Genomic DNA, 15,916 nt, shown 5'->3' with positions numbered 1-15,916 from the left:
TGGTTGGCAATTGGTATTATGGTTATTTGAGTTGGATGGTTGGCTATTTTGTATTCAAAGTTAATAACAATAATGGGGCTGAAAGATTGTGGAGTTCACAATGAAAAGCTGTCACTAAGTGAATATGAGAGACGGCGTACATGTATGCTGTTCTGTCATTTGAAGTAGATGGAAGTTACGTATGCCTATCTCTCTGACTTCCGTAATTTGACATATCTTTCCCGAAGGTCTGCTTTTTTTTAGGGGCCTGGTGTCAATTTTAAGCCTCCACAAGCATAGGTATCAGGGAAAAGCGGTCTAGCACTTTTATTCCTCTTAAGCCAATTCTAATGAGACTTAAAAGCTGGAGATTTAACGATAGACTGAATAATCAGTTTCCTATTGTTTCTCTGCTTCCGGGACAGCATTATTCTTACGAATATAGACCATTTTGGACTAGGCGGAGGTGGTGATTGTGATTTGGCTCAATTACGCTTCGTTGGATTTCTCTGGCTAGAAAAAAACATGCATGTATTTATGGACCCAAAACTATTGGAACAAATGCAAATCATCGGGCCAATACCTCAAGTATTTACTAGATGCCGATTAACTTTAAAAAACGACTTAAAGTACTACCACCTTAAAACGATAAATAACAGGCAAGGACTAAAAACCTAATCGATTATCTTGTGGTCTTAATGGACATAAGAGTACACTTAGATTAGAAGTGTTAGAACACATTGATTATGAACTGATATACCCACTAAGCAAAAGTGCTTTACTTGGATGCATCCATAGTTCATAAAAGCAGAAGTATCTACGTAAGTCGATCTAATTATGATTTGCATTAGTTGTCTAATTGAAGGGATGAGAGAAGGTAACGAGTGTTCGTGCAATGAACTAGCATGAAACGAAAGCACACTTGGGACGGTCCAACATCGCAGCAACGGTAAAGATGAGGAAGAATTAAAGCAAGTTAAGCGATGCAAGAGGGAATATACTATCATGCCGAGTTTTCGTTGACGTAACGCGAGATTCTCTTGCGTTCGCGAGATAACTCGGAGGCTTTCTTGACGTTGAAGCCGTTTTCGAGCATGGCGGAGGTTTCCTCCAACTCCAAGCCGGCCACTTCGGGGAAAAGGAAGTAGATGAACAAAAACGACACAAAACACAAGCAAGCAAAGAAGGCAAATGTTCCTGTGGGCGTGATGTTCTGCAACATGGTCAAAAACGTAGAGGAGATCACCAAAGAGCCACTCCAGTTTGTCGCTGCAGCATACATGCCGCCGACAGAACGGACGTTGACGTCCGAAAACAACTCGACTCCGGTCCAGGCACTGTTACCAATACCAACGGCGTAGCAGGCGACAAACATCACCATTCCGATGATCACCACGATTCCCCAGCCCGAAATGCCCTGGGTTTTCACAATGACCTTGCTTCCGCTGCCGAACTTGACACCCAAGTAATGGAACGCAATGGCACAGACGACCAAGGAAATGCACATGCCAGGAATGGCCCACAACAAAATGCGGCGGCGGCCGATCTTGTCAATGATGCACAATGCAACGAGGGTGAAAACAAAGTTGGTGGCGGCGACAATGATGGAAACGGCCGTGGCGTTCTTGAAGCCGATGGTTTCGAAAATCGTGGCGGAAAAGTACATCAACGAGTTGAAACCAGTGAACTGCTGGATGCCTTGCAAGCCACAGGCCAAAATCAACGCTCTGAAGTTTGCTGCGTGTGTGTGGCAGAGCTTGATGGACTTCCAGATCTGTTGCAATGGTGTTCCGGGCACTGTCGAGTTCGACAATATCATCTCGTGGACCTCGGCCTCGGCCTGCTCGTCCGAAATGTTCTCCACGCGCAAAAGAACGCTCTTGGCCCTCTTGTGATCACCTTTGATCACATAGTACCGTGGGGTGTCGGGCAAAAAGAAAAACAACAGCGCCTGGAGCACACTGGGCACCATGCACAAGCCGACAGAGACACGCCAGCCGTGGTTGACGTTGGTCAAGCCCCAGTTGATAAAGTAAGCCACCAACTGACCACCAGTAATGAAAATACAGTTTGTCACAATGAGACGGCCTCTGTACTTGGACGGAGCCAACTCACTCAACATGAGCGGCGCAATGAGCGACGCGGCGCCAACACCCCAGCCAAGCACAAACCGGCCGACAATCATGGTCCACACGGTTTTCGCCGCGAGCTGGATGATGGTGCCCAAAATGAACACAACGTTGGAAGCCAAAAGAACCCGCTTCCGGCCAACCAAGTTTGCAGCCACGCCGCCGACAATCGCGCCGAGAAGCGCGCCGAGCGACGTTGCCGACGTGATCAAAGACTTGTCTCCCGACGTGAGGATCTTGTTCAGCAAATCTGTGCCCACCTGGACCAAGGCACTGGAAATGTAGCCGGTGTCGTAACCGAACATGAAGCCGGAAATGGACGAGGCCAAGGTGAGCGTCACGACAAGACGCGACGGCTTTCCGTCCCCGTCCTGGCTGTGCTGGCTGTTTTTCGCCAGCGAAACTGTAGAATCGTCGTCGGTGTTATTTTGCACAAGGACATCGTTTTTGGGTTTGAGACTCGACATGTCCGAGACGGGTGCAGGAGTTTCTAGCGCCATGGTGAAAGAATGCAAAGCTGACTGGTTGAGAAAACAAAGTTGACAGTTGACTGGTTGAAGAAATCTGTCACCGTGGGGGAGAAGAAGGGGTATTTATATTTCGAGTTGATGGTGCGGTTTTTTTCGCCGGGTATGCGCGGCTGCCAGCCAATGAGAGCGGCGCATTGCGGGTCCGCGCAGCGCCCCGCCGAAAAACGCGGGCCACTCGCCGAATTTCTGTGCACACTGGCACACTCAGCGAGCTATATGCCAGACATGGCCGTCGTCCCAGCATAGACGGGCCAGAAATAGGGGCTTGAGCTGTTGGAAGAGATGTTGGAAGTTGCGAAAGCGTAGGGCTCTTGTGAGACATGCAGTTGCGGCTTTTCTGTTTTGGGGTGTGTGCTTGTGTCAGGGGGGCACACGAGCCGGATTCTGGAAATTTCCTTGCCAAAAACGGCAGGTGGTGTACATGCCCCCGCATGGCAAGGAGAAAGGCTAGATCGGTAGATGGAGAAGATGAGAATGAGAATGAATGGAGAATATGGAAGTAGATATGGAGTAGATATGGAAGTCGAATTAGATATGGAAGTAGAAGTAGATATGGAAGTAGTAGTAGAAGTAGAATGAACAATTCAAGTGGACTTTGTTCGGATAATGTCCAATTGTCCAATTGTCCTTGTCTCCATCTGATCGATCTAGACGACATACAAACTGCGTGTACGAACGTAAATTACGACGACGCAAAGTTCAGGCCATGACAGGTTCAGGCTTGATTGCTGAGGATGTCTTTTATGGTCTGAACAGGTCACTACTTGTTGTTTGTTGTTTTGTTTGTCTGGTCTGTTTCATTTGTTGCTTGTTTGTTTGTTTGTCTGTCTGTTGTTTGTTTGTCTGTCTGTTCTGTCTGTTCTGTCTGTTGTCTTGTCTGTCTGTTGTCTGTTTGTTTACTTGTTGTTTTGTTTGTCACATCTGTGTCTTGTTTGTCTAGTTTGGTGTCCTGCTTGTGTCAATTGAGTTTCTAGTTTCTCCTCATTCCCGCATCCATATTTCTTTTTCGTGTGGCCTTATGTCGGAGTCCCACATTTTCCTTTTGTTCTATGGGTTTCTTCTTCTTGATCCACGGAACTGCAAGATGTGAGACATGCATGCGAGCAATAAAAAACGCACTGCGACGCATGATCAGATCATAAAATACGATAAGCAATACATACGGCAAAGCGGGGTGACATATGATCTTGCTTGGAATTGAATATTGCAGAACGTACGTCAACTGCGGAGAACTTTTATTGCGACGAAACTTTTATTGCGGTGAACTTTATTAAACTTTTTTGCGGTAAACTTGTATTTAACTTTATTGCGGTGAACTTTATTAAACTTCATTGCGGTGCAAATCGTCACTTTATCTCTAATCCAGTTTCGAAAAGTCGATTCACAGTGAAGAAACTGTCTACAAAAGCATCGATAAGTTCTTATGTTCCGTAATATGGATCGAGTGGAGGATAAGCTTGAAAGCTATTAAGGTACCTTGTTCACTCTTCTAGAGACCATTCTCAGAAGGCAGATCAACGAAACAAACAGAATGGGTAGATTTCTCTCGGTTGTATGTTCGATTTCTCCACTTATATGTTTCTTTCCATTTCCTTCTGTGAAAGACGATTGATCTAAATCCGTTTCTGTAGTGGCACCGAAGTAGCACATCCATTGGCTGACTGTATGAAGACTCTATGCCATTCTAGATCAATGAGACCATGCTTCAAACGAAGAAAACAGAATATGAGCACATAGACCTTCGTCGAAAAGCTCAAATTAGTTAAAATGGGCTGCTCCAATCTCATTAACTTAAGACGAACTGATCCTATCTCGAACTGATCCTATTTCCTTAAACTTCAGACGAACTGATCCAATCTCCTTAAAAACAATGCGGATAGCTCAAGATACTAATCTGCCACGAGTACCAGAAATCACAAGACATAATTTTGCCCATGGCTTATTTGAGGAGGCAGTTTGGGTAGGACGGTTAAGTCTACTATTTTCAATGGAACTCATAGTATCGAAACATTTACTGGCCAGTATGAATAAATGTCTAATGTACTATGGACTATGTATGCGTACTAACCTTTTCGCGATCAGAAACAGTAAATGAAAAAAATAAAGCCGAAAGTCGCTCATAGCATTCACACGGTCAATGAGAAACGGTAGACAGCATGCATCTACAACTCTCGTGAATGTCCGCTATTACTATATGCGCTAGTGCTTTTTAGGAGGGTTGAAGGTGATCTTTCTGTTCTTGATAGGTTGCCACTTGAACTTCTTAACCCACACGGACAACAAGTACAACGAGGAGACAAGAATGATGGCCTTCAAACCCCACTTCTTTCTCTCGTCGTGCTCTGGCTCGGCGGCCCAGTTCAAGAACGTGGTCACGTCTTTGGCCATTTGCGATGTGGTGGCTGGGGTGCCGTCCTCGTACTCAACCAAGTCGTCAAACAAAACACGGCCCATGGCAATGGAGCCACCTGGGAAGTATGGGTTGTAGTTGGAGCCTGGAGGCAAAACCACACCTGCTGGAGGCTCGTCTGGGTAACCGGTCAACAAGGAGAAGATGTAGTCGGCGCCGCCGTGTCTGGCCTTGACGATCAAGGACAAGTCTGGAGGCAACGCACCCTGGTTGGCGGCTCTGGCCGCTTGCTCGTTGGCGTATGGGCCAGGAATGTAGTCAGCCAACTTTCCTGGTCTCTTTCTTGGGTTACCCTCGTCGTCGGGCTCGTCGTCGTACTCCAACTCCTCGGCAAAAGCCTTGGCCTCGGATGCGGTGTGCGACACGGCCACCAAGTTTCTCCAGGCAATTCTGTCCAAAGAGTGGCACGCGGCGCAAACCTCCTTGTACACCTGGTAGCCTCTTCTGATGGACGCGTGGTCAAACGTGTCGAACATGCCCGAGTGCGGCCAGTTGAACGCAGGGGGATGCAAACCGTGTTCCGCCGCAGTCATGGCGCTGGCGGTTAATGAATCCTGGTACAACACGTACGATGACACCAAGCCGGCGGCGCCGACGGCGGAGGCCACTAGCTTCGGGCGCAAAAGAGAGAGTTTCGGTGCGCTCTTGAACATTGTGTATTCAGATATGGGGTGGCAGAATAGACGGGGCGCCAGATGCAAAGAAGCGTGGGAGAAAAGAGAGACTGAGAGTGTGGTTTTTCAGTGGTAAAAGGCGCGGCGCGATTGGCTGGGCAGGCCGGTGCGCGCACGACCGCACACCCGTACCTCTGACGTCATCATCCTCCCGGCCGTGGCTATCTGGCCTAGCCCAGCTTGTTTTGACGTTTCTGTTCAGAGACGGATTGGTCTCTTTGCCTTGTGTGGTTGGCCTGGCATTTGCGGGTTTATTCGGCCCGGCTGTGTATTGCGAAATTCCGCATTGGACAGGTACGCGCATAAGCAAAGTGCGGTGTACTATTGGTTTTTAATGGTACATTTGGATTCTATAAGAGGCTGATCTGTTGAAACAGTTGGGCTGGATTTAATTGTTGAAACAGTTTGACTGGATTGGATTGTTGAAACAGTTTGACTGGATTGAATTGTTGAAACAGTGGGTCTGTCGCAGCCAGTGGATTATCAGTAGCATTGTGTTGGTAAATTCAATTAAAGTCATTCATGGAGCCGAAAATGAGTAAAGATTAATGATCAACGGGAATTCGAGACATAAGAGGAAGTAATGGCAACTACGGAATGATTCGTTCAGAACATTGGCTGAATCCAACTTTCGTATCTGATTCGCCAAAAAGGAACCTCATCCTAGCACTTCCAGTTTCTCACTTTATGTGAATTTTTGTGAAGATCTATGGAAATGGAAGAATAGATACTTGGTACGTAAAGTCAAGCGAATCCCAAAAGGTTATTGGCAAAGTGATTATTGATCTTATTTCGAAACATGAGCATTTTTGGTTCTAATCTGTAAGTTTTCTTTGATGAATGATTTATTGACGCCTTCTAAAAGATTATTCATATTCAGACATTGGAACCAAGTTCTAATGGTTTTATTGAATCTTTCTCCTCTCTATACTTATTCATCACACTTCTCCATGATTTTCTTACACTTCTCCATGTTTTTTTGTTCCATATACTCATTGAAGCCATACTTATAGCTCCATTCATATTTTGGTCTTACTTCCATTCCTCCAAATATATATAAACTATGAGCCTAATAGTTTCTTGACTTTGTCGTAATGCTTCTATTCGAGGTCGTGCTAAATCTAAATAAATCGTATGCATAACTCCAAAATAAGGTCGTAAATCCGTGATCGAGAAATTGTGTCAAAAAGTGACTAGCCGGCAGATAACTTGACGAAAGCTTCGGGTATAACAGGTTTGGAAATTAACAAATCTGCCTTGATTAACAATTTGCAATATATGATACTGTACACTTCGCTCAAATGACACTCGCCGGTGATCTATGACGCAGAGTCACAGTGGCTTTGCCAAATGTATCTTTTGATACCCCATTTCTATCTTAGTTCCTTAAACACGCTCCAATGCCTGTTCAATGTCGGCCAACAAGTCGTCAGTCTCTTCAATACCAACAGACACACGAACCAAGTCGTCAAAGACACCACTGGCCTCTCTTTCGGCCTTTGGAATACCACCGTGAGTCATGATGGCTGGCACCTCGATCAAAGACTCAATGCCTCCCAAAGACTCAGCCAAAGTAAACAAGCGGGTGGCCGAAGTGAAGGCAGATGCAGCAGCGGCACCACCCTTGATGCGGAACGAGATCATACCACCTCCCAAGCCATCACGATGTTGACGCAAAACAACAGAGTGGTTGGCGTGCGACTTGAGGCCAGGGTAGTTCACAGCTTGAACCTTGTCGTGGCTAGCCAAGTATTCGGCAATCTTTTGCGCAGAGTTGGCTGCTTGGCGGACACGCAAGTGCAAGGTCTTCAAACCACGGTGAGCCAACCACGAGTCGAAAGGCGATGGAACGGATCCAATTGCGTTTTGCAAGAAGCGGAACTTGTTGTGCAACTCGTCGCTGTTGGTAGCTAAAACACCACCGACAACATCGGAGTGACCATTGATGTACTTGGTGATGGAGTGCACAACAACGTCAGCGCCGTGAACCAATGGGTTCGAAATGTATGGCGACAAGAATGTGTTATCGACAACCAAGATGACTTGCTTACCGGTCTTCTCGCGGTGCTCCTTCAAGATAGAAGCCACCTTGCTGATGTCTGTCACAGACAAGGTTGGGTTCAGCGGAGTTTCCAACCAGACAAGGGCAGTTTCTGGTCTCAAGGCACTTTGCAAGTCCTGAGCCAAGTCATGAACAAAGGTAGCCTCCACGCCGTGGGTGTTGGCAACTTGTGTGAAGTAACGGTGGGTACCACCGTAGACATCACCACCAGAGATGATGTGTGCGCCAATTGGCAAAGATTGAATCACCAAAGCAGTGGTGGCAGAGCCAGAAGCCAAAGCAAGCGCATACTTGGCCTTCTCCAAAGTGGCCACAGCTTGTTCGAAGTTGTCTCTGTTTGGGTTTGCAGATCTCGAGTATTCATAAATACCAATGGGCTTCGCTGGCTCAGATTGAGCAAAGGTGGTGGAAAGCGAGATTGGAGCAATAACAGCACCAGTGACTGGGTCTGCAGCAGATCCCGCGTGAATGGCATTAGTACCGAAACCGTAGTTGTTTGTTTGGTCGACAGTCATGTTATTTTTTTTTCTGTTGAAGGGTTCAATAGAGGCGTCCTGAAAACTCTGGTATTTAAACGAAACGATGCATTGGCATAAACCTGTATATACATGCGATGCCACAGACGCACCGTTTGTAAGCGAATTCGCCGTGAAGAAAAGTGTGGCGTTTGATCACGTGCAATGGTGCAAGCCCTCAGCTGATGGACTAAGTTGCTTCACGTGGTCACAAACGTGATTTAACAGTTGTTTGTCACATGATCTCTCACGTGCTTGATCATGTGATAATGAAATGTGGACTTCAACTCAAGTCTGAGTAGCCTCAAGAGATGCCAACGAGAAGCCAAAGGAGTAATCATGGCCTTAATGCAAAAATCATATATTTTGGTTGAAATTGTCCAATGTCAAAGTAACCAAGGCTCGAAAATACGACCACGGTATAAGAACTTCTTTCTAAGACAATGTTGCTAAGAATGACAGTTCGCGATCGATACGTCCATATTCCTCACATGAATACCATCAAAATTATTTTAGAATCAAAAAAACTTGAAAGGTGCAATAGATATGTAGATATTAGTATATCTTTAACTCTTGAACAGGGGTAGTAAGACATATCTCGGTATCGTCATTGAAAATTTTGTGTTGATAAGGTTGAAGAAAGTGGCCTAACAAACATATTAATTCCGAAAATAAATGCTGCCTTCTACAACGAAAAGAAGAAAATTCGGATAAGAAAAATGTGCGTACGTCTCTTCTTAAATAGTGGAGATTTTTTTGCAGCCATTTGCATTGAGAAGCATTTATAAGGCTGCGAAAAACTCAAACTGAGCATTCGAAATTGGATATTTTGTCACGTGAGTTGGTATGGTCACGTGCGTAAATCGCTAAGGCATTTCCGCGGCTCTGGTGTTTAGAGGCACTGATGCATTACATTACCCCTTCGGGAACTTGTGATGCGATTCATGCAGAAGAAGAAACGAACAGAACCGTGGCACCGACAATACTAATTTCGAGTTCCCCACCAAAAGCCTTCTTGGCAATTCTGAATTCCGCTCGTGGTGGCTTAGCTTCACCAGCAAGGCGGAGTAAAGTTCCTCAGGATAGGAGATAGCTTTCAACCCAGGGCCAAGAAAGAGACATGTCTCACAATGCGGTGTGCCTGAAAAGGTGATAAGCAGAAGAATTCATTTAAATGGTCTTCCTGTATATACGGCGGGATGTGCCGCTTACAACGACAATGTTCATGCAACCCGACGCACGTCTTGTATATGGAGCATCACGTCAACGATGACGGCGCCGCAGTTAATTGCACGTCAGTGGCACATGAGGCTGCCTGAAGAAAGAAAAAAAGAATGACGGTGGGAGGCAATGAGAGGCAAATTGCAAGAGAGCAAGCTACGGCCAAATCATCGGTGACGCGTGCCATGTGGGCGCGTGTTAAGGTTGTCGCTCAATGAGAGCGAGGCGCAGTAAGTCTTGGCATCCGCACCTCGCGTCAAATGCCACCAAGGGCCCAATGCCAATAGAGGAAGGCGCCTGAAGGCGCTTGCCACAGATCGCAGTCAAACGGACAGATTCTGTACATTTAGCGACATGATTGAGCATCTTCTAAGGCTACCTACTACAACTGCTCCGATCTCAAAACGTTGCTTTTGTCCTATACTAAAACTAAAGGCGTTTCTTCGGAAGCGTCTCCACGGAAATGTGCACGAGCAGCTTGACTCTACGGGGACTATGTCGTGATCATTGCAATTGTGGTAAAATCCCGCTCTTCCAAGCAGAGGCCAAGAGAAAGCCTTAGCAGTAGTATGGCCTTTTAATGGTGCGGCGCTGAACGCGGATTGGTGCCATATGTGACCTGTATGCGAAACGAGGCTGTGTGCGGACGGAGATGCGTCTTATCTTACTGCACGCTTGCTGGTCCATCATTTCTAAACCCACATCTTTATAACGCCCGCAGCCGCAAATTGGAACATAGGAAGCCGTTTTCAACTTTTTTACTTTCGATTGCTTCACACTTGTCATTCTAGGACTTGTGGCAAACTCTTTTCAGAGTCTACATAAAGCTGTTGCGTTACAGCTATAGCAAATCAGATTCCAGTCACCTTCCGAAAGTTTGACTTCCCAAAAGCAATCTACCATAATGTCATTGGCTGTTCCGGCTGAAGACGCCTCGTTGGCATCAGACACGCCTCTTCTGCCGTCGCTGTTTGGTGCTACCCCAGATCAACTCTCGCAACTCCATGATCCAAAGTCCCTCGGCGCACTTTACAAGATGGGCGGGTTGCAAGGTCTTGCCGACAAACTCGCCACTAATACTGAAGGCGGTTTACCAGCCGAAGAAGACAATACCGAACGTGTTGAAGCATTCGGTGCCAATAGACTCCCTATCAAAGCGGCAAAGTCATTCTTTCAACTTTGTTTCGAAGCCATGAAGGACAAGGTCCTTATTCTTTTAACTGTGGCAGCTGTTATCTCTTTAGCCTTGGGTCTTTACGAAACATTCGGTCAGGGTACTGTTTATGATGACGAACACAAGCCAATGCCCAAGGTGGACTGGGTCGAAGGTGTGGCTATTATTGTAGCTGTGCTTATTGTGGTTCTTGTGGGTGCTGCCAATGACTACCAAAAGGAAAGACAGTTTGCCAGGCTTAATGCTAAGAAAGAGGACCGTGAAGTTGTCGTCTTGCGTGGGGGCGATAAGCGTATGATTTCCATTTACGATTTGCTTGTGGGAGATGTGATCTGTTTAGAAACTGGTGATGTCGTCCCGGCGGACCTGGTTTTGATCACGGGTGAAGTGGAATGTGACGAGTCAGCATTAACCGGTGAGTCCGAAACCATCAAAAAGCGCCCTGCTGAGCAGGCTATGCGTATTTTCCATCAATACTTGGACACTATCCCTCAAGATACACAAGCAGGCGACTTGGGTGACACCGGCTTGAGCATCAAACTTCAAGACCCATTCCTCATTTCTGGTGCACGTGTATTGGCAGGTGTCGGTACAGCTGTTGTTACTGCTGTTGGAACTAATTCGATCCATGGCCGTACCATGGCATCTTTAAATCATGAAGCGGAAGTCACTCCTTTGCAAGCACGTTTAGATAGCTTGGCTGAGGGAATCTCAAGATACGGTTTCTTGGCCGCGCTTGTGCTTTTCGTGGTTTTGCTTATCCGTTTTGGTATCAACTTGCGTCCTGGTGGTCTGTTGTCGCATGAGACAGGTGCCGAGAAGGGTAAAAAGTTCGTCGACATTCTTATTGTTGCCGTTACTATCGTTGTCGTTGCTGTTCCAGAAGGTTTGCCTTTAGCAGTGACGTTGGCACTTGCGTTTGCGACAACCAGGATGGCACAGAATGGTAACTTGGTCCGTGTCTTGCGCTCATGTGAAACTATGGGTGGCGCTACTGCCGTCTGTTCCGACAAGACAGGTACCTTGACCGAAAATGTCATGCGCATTGTCCGTGGGTTCGTTTCGCCTCAACTTCTTTTCAACGATCAGGTCGATGCAGTTGACACTCCAAAACTGACACAATTTGTCGAAGAACTCCCAGAAGATTTGCGTGTGTACATCACCTCCAATATCGTCCTCAACTCGACGGCATTTGAAAACCCAGACTATGACGCAGCTCAAGCGGCACGCGCACGCCAAAAGCCACAGCAACGCCTGTTGATCTACCATTTGCTTCACAATGACCAAGAGAAGAGACAAAAGGAACAACAGCAGTTAGGTGTTGTTTCTGAACCTTACTTAGGTAACAAGACTGAAAGTGCATTGTTGCTTTTGGCACAAAATCAATTTGGTCAATTCGATAAGGAAACTTTGGCCACCCAACGTGCACGGGGCAATGAAGAAATTGTCCAAGTTATTCCATTCGAGAGTTCGCGGAAATGGGCTGGTATTGTCATGCGTATTGAAGGTGGCTTTCGTCTTTATGTTAAGGGCGCTGCGGAAATTGTGTCTAAGAATTGTGGGTTCCACATTCAAGATGGTAAAGTGGAACGTTTGGACCGCTCATCGCGTGACGCTGTTCTCAACAAAATCGACGAATATGCCAACGACGCTTTGCGTGCCATCATGTTGGCACATCGTGACTTTGCTGGTGAGTCCAGCTGGCCACCTTCATCTCTTGCAGACCCAAAGAATCCAGCTCAGGCAAAACCAGAACTTCTCGTGGATGTTGCAGCGAGCTTCCCTGCGGGTGGCGCTGCCCTCACTATGGACTTTCTTGTCGGTATCCAGGACCCTTTGAAGGAAGGTGTTCCCGAGGCCGTTGCGCAATGTAAAATGGCTGGTGTGACTGTCCGTATGGTTACAGGAGATAACTTGGTTACTGCGAAGGCTATTTCGCGTGGATGTAACATTCTCACACCAGAAGACCTGTCACATGTGCACGCATGTATGGAAGGTCCAGCATTCCGGGCATTGAGTGACGAAGAGCGTAGAGCCATTGTGCCTGAGCTTCGTGTGTTGGCACGGTCGCTGCCTGAAGACAAGAGGATTTTGGTGCAAACTCTTCGTGCCGCAGGAGAGGTTGTTGCTGTGACTGGAGATGGTACAAACGATGCTCCGGCGTTGAAGTTGGCTGATGTTGGTTTTTCTATGGGTATCAGTGGTACAGAAGTTGCACGTGAAGCCTCTGATATCATTTTGATGACAGATGATTTTACTGACATTGTTCAGGCCATCAAGTGGGGTCGTACAGTTGCTGAATCCATCAAAAAGTTTATTCAGTTCCAGTTGACTGTCAACATCACTGCATGTGTGTTGACTTTTGTTTCTGCTGTGGCTTCGTCCAGTGGACACTCTGTGTTGACTGCAGTGCAGCTCTTGTGGGTCAATTTGATTATGGACACACTTGCTGCGTTGGCATTAGCTACAGACAAGCCTGATGACGCATTGTTGAACCGGAAGCCAGCCGGCCGCACAGCGCCATTGATCTCTGTCTCGATGTGGAAAATGATTCTTGGACAGCTGATGAACCAATTGATCATCACCTTTGTGTTGCACTTTGCCGGTCACCAGATTTTCTTTGGTGGACGCGCCATCTCAAACCACGAGAACAAGCAATTGGATGCTATGACCTTCAACACATTTGTGTGGTTGCAGTTCTGGAAGTTATTTGTCACTAGAAAGTTGGACGAATGTGCCGACGTGCGCACGATCCGTGGCAGAATCAATGCGGAGAACTTGAACTTTTTCGCCCACTTGTTCCGTAACTGGTACTTTGTGGTTATTGCCTTACTTATTGGCTCGATGCAAGTTTTGATCATGTTTGTTGGTGGTGCTGCGTTCACCGTGGCGCGTCAAACCCCTGCCATGTGGGCCACCGCCATTATTGGTGGCACCTTATCGCTTCCTGTGGGTGCGCTCATCCGTATAGTGCCTAACCATTGGGCCGTGCGGATTTTCCCTACGCGGGCATTTAACACATTCATCTACTTTGCGGGCTTCCACTTCTTGAGCAAGAAGAACCGGGCGGCACGCGCCGAACGAGACCTAGAAAAGGCGCTGGAGCCCGAGTCCGAGACGGAAACCAACGAGAGCGCCGCGAAGGAGATAAAGTAACTAATTTAATTCACTATGACGTAACGCGAGCGTAAACAATGTAGGAGCAGCCGAAGCGGAACCTAGAAACCAGATGAAGAAAATTGAATTGACAGGAGCAGTTCTTTTCGAACAGTTATGGTTTTTCTGAAATCATAAATGTTAAGCTGGATCAGACATATCTATTAGTGAATCTGCATCTCTCATCTTATCAGACTATGACCCATCTTATCAGACTATGCCCCATTTCTTCAAACATCTGAAAGAACTCTTGAAGAAACTTCTAACAGAAGTAAATGAAAACTCGAATTTCACTTTCAAGGTGAGCGTATATTATAGATGTAGTAAAATATCAAGGTAGTTCTTTATTGATAAATGCAATTGGGAGGAGAGAAACTGGTAGGTTGGTGTTTGATAAGTATCTGGATAACGCTCAGATATTGTCCATGGCAAAGATTCCAATATTTGGGCAGTTGGAGAAACAAATGGATTTTTTATTCTTTTTGTTGTAGTGTGGTGGGCCATAGCTATATCTTGCGTGCTATACGTGAACAGTATACTGAAGGGCTACTATCAGTTCCAATCGCTGTAAAATACTTACATTAAAAAAATGGTTCATCTTAAGAGGATTTATTGCCTGTACGATCAGTTTAGCGGTGGGGGAGTATGACCAGGCATTGGAAAACGGCTTTCCTCATTTCACCTATTGCTTGCTACAATTAGTGCTAGTTAGGAACTTCCCATTTGAAGTAATCCGAATATCAACCTAGCATTGTTGACTATAGCAAGAGTAGTGGTCATGTGTATCAACTTAGTCTTGGTAGCTATAGCAAACGCAATGGTCATGTTAATGGGGATGTTTGAAGACGATATTGAACGGCACCACTGGGACTGAATAAGTACCACGAATGTATCTTGACCAGGTGACCTTGTCTTCAATCTTTAGTGTATTATGTAGATCACTCCATTGTTGAAAGTTCCTAACATTTCCCTAGCCCAGGAATGTTATACTTTGAATTATCTTCACCACCGTTCATGCAATGCTGACTACTACAATTCTGCCTCTGTCCGCAGAATAAAGCGTGAGTATAACGGTCCGAACTGCGAAAACTGCAGAAACATCGGGGTCCACGATTTCATCTCCGCCACTGTCTTTTCTAGCTCGGCCCGCTCGTCTTCATCCCCCTCTCTCGCCTGCGCCCGGATCGTGTCATGTAAAACGTTCAACGCGCTCAGAAATTCGTCCACACCAATCGCCAGCACATCGACTCCGGGAAAAAGCCGGCGAAGGTTCTGAAGAACCAGCAAAACGCGCCCGATGTTGGAATGCACCGTGTTCAACAGTATGAGCGTCTGCACAGGGTCTGTATCTTCGCCGTCGTGGCGTGTGGTGTTGTCGTTTTCTGTATTGCCGTTTTTAGCTTCTTTCTGCCCTTTGGCACTCAATTGGCTCAGCACACTTTTCACCTCGGCCTCGAGCGTTTGCACGGAGTTCCGCAAACTGTTGAAATAGTACTCGAGTCTCGTTGACTCGTCGGCGCCGGCCACAGGCTGGGCCAGTTTTTGGAGCTGCGCCATGTTGTTCGCTAGCTCTTTCGAGATCTCGCCCGTGCTGTAGTCCAAATGCGATAAAAGATCCAGAACCCGGCCGGAGATCCGGGCTAGACTGGCGCCCAGATACTTGTCTGTAGGATCTGCTAGCGTCAGCATCAAGGCATCGACGTATTCTGTCGGACTGAAGTCTTTGTCAAAAAACATGGCGAGCGCCTTGTCATGGCGCACAGAACTCATTGGGAAGGGTTGTTTGCAAACGTAATGTTTGGGAAATGTAAATGCAAAAGACGATAGTGTTGAAAGAGTGAATTGGAGCGAAAACGGCCGTTTGATATATCTGAGGTGGTATATGCACAACAAGATCAGAACGGCTTGATGACCATTCGATTAGACTCTGAATATCCTAGATGCAGTAATGTCTGTCGATTTAACTCCCTTAAAGATAAATAATCGGGAATTGATCCTGTAAGAGATTTGGTGGGATCTGTGGAGAATGATTTGGTAGAGATTGATTTGGTAGAGATTGATTTGAT

At 46.5% G+C, this 15,916-nt stretch overlaps 5 protein-coding genes across 5 annotated transcripts; 1 reads left to right on the top strand and 4 right to left on the bottom strand. All coding sequences in view use genetic code 12, as the record gives it.

Annotated features, from left to right (window-relative positions):
- Positions 1-982: 982 nt before the first annotated feature.
- ITR1 (myo-inositol transporter) lies at positions 983-2,608 on the bottom strand (the record flags this gene model as incomplete). The annotated part of the gene is made up of 1 exon (XM_002617292.2): positions 983-2,608. One exon carries the CDS (start codon positions 2,606-2,608, stop codon positions 983-985), a length of 1,626 nt encoding a protein of 541 aa, XP_002617338.2.
- A 2,229-nt stretch (positions 2,609-4,837) lies between these two features.
- CYT1 (ubiquinol--cytochrome-c reductase catalytic subunit) lies at positions 4,838-5,701 on the bottom strand (the record flags this gene model as incomplete). The annotated part of the gene is made up of 1 exon (XM_002617293.2): positions 4,838-5,701. One exon carries the CDS (start codon positions 5,699-5,701, stop codon positions 4,838-4,840), a length of 864 nt encoding a protein of 287 aa, XP_002617339.1.
- Positions 5,702-7,108: 1,407 nt separating this feature from the next.
- On the bottom strand, positions 7,109-8,299 carry CYS3 (cystathionine gamma-lyase; the record flags this gene model as incomplete). Its single annotated transcript, XM_002617294.1, has 1 exon — positions 7,109-8,299. One exon carries the CDS (start codon positions 8,297-8,299, stop codon positions 7,109-7,111), a length of 1,191 nt encoding a protein of 396 aa, XP_002617340.1.
- Positions 8,300-10,424: 2,125 nt separating this feature from the next.
- PMC1 (calcium-transporting ATPase) lies at positions 10,425-13,850 on the top strand (the record flags this gene model as incomplete). The annotated part of the gene is made up of 1 exon (XM_002617295.2): positions 10,425-13,850. One exon carries the CDS (start codon positions 10,425-10,427, stop codon positions 13,848-13,850), a length of 3,426 nt encoding a protein of 1,141 aa, XP_002617341.2.
- Positions 13,851-14,879: 1,029 nt separating this feature from the next.
- FOB63_005018 (Golgi transport complex subunit) lies at positions 14,880-15,620 on the bottom strand (the record flags this gene model as incomplete). The annotated part of the gene is made up of 1 exon (XM_002617296.1): positions 14,880-15,620. One exon carries the CDS (start codon positions 15,618-15,620, stop codon positions 14,880-14,882), a length of 741 nt encoding a protein of 246 aa, XP_002617342.1.
- Positions 15,621-15,916: the final 296 nt, after the last annotated feature.

The sequence above is a fragment of the Clavispora lusitaniae genome (assembly GCF_014636115.1).
Source record: "Clavispora lusitaniae strain FDAARGOS_655 chromosome Unknown tig00002663_pilon, whole genome shotgun sequence".
NCBI classification, from domain to species: domain Eukaryota; kingdom Fungi; phylum Ascomycota; class Pichiomycetes; order Serinales; family Metschnikowiaceae; genus Clavispora; species Clavispora lusitaniae.
Note: the sequence above shows the minus strand (reverse complement) of the source record. Positions and strands in the feature narration are given on the sequence as shown.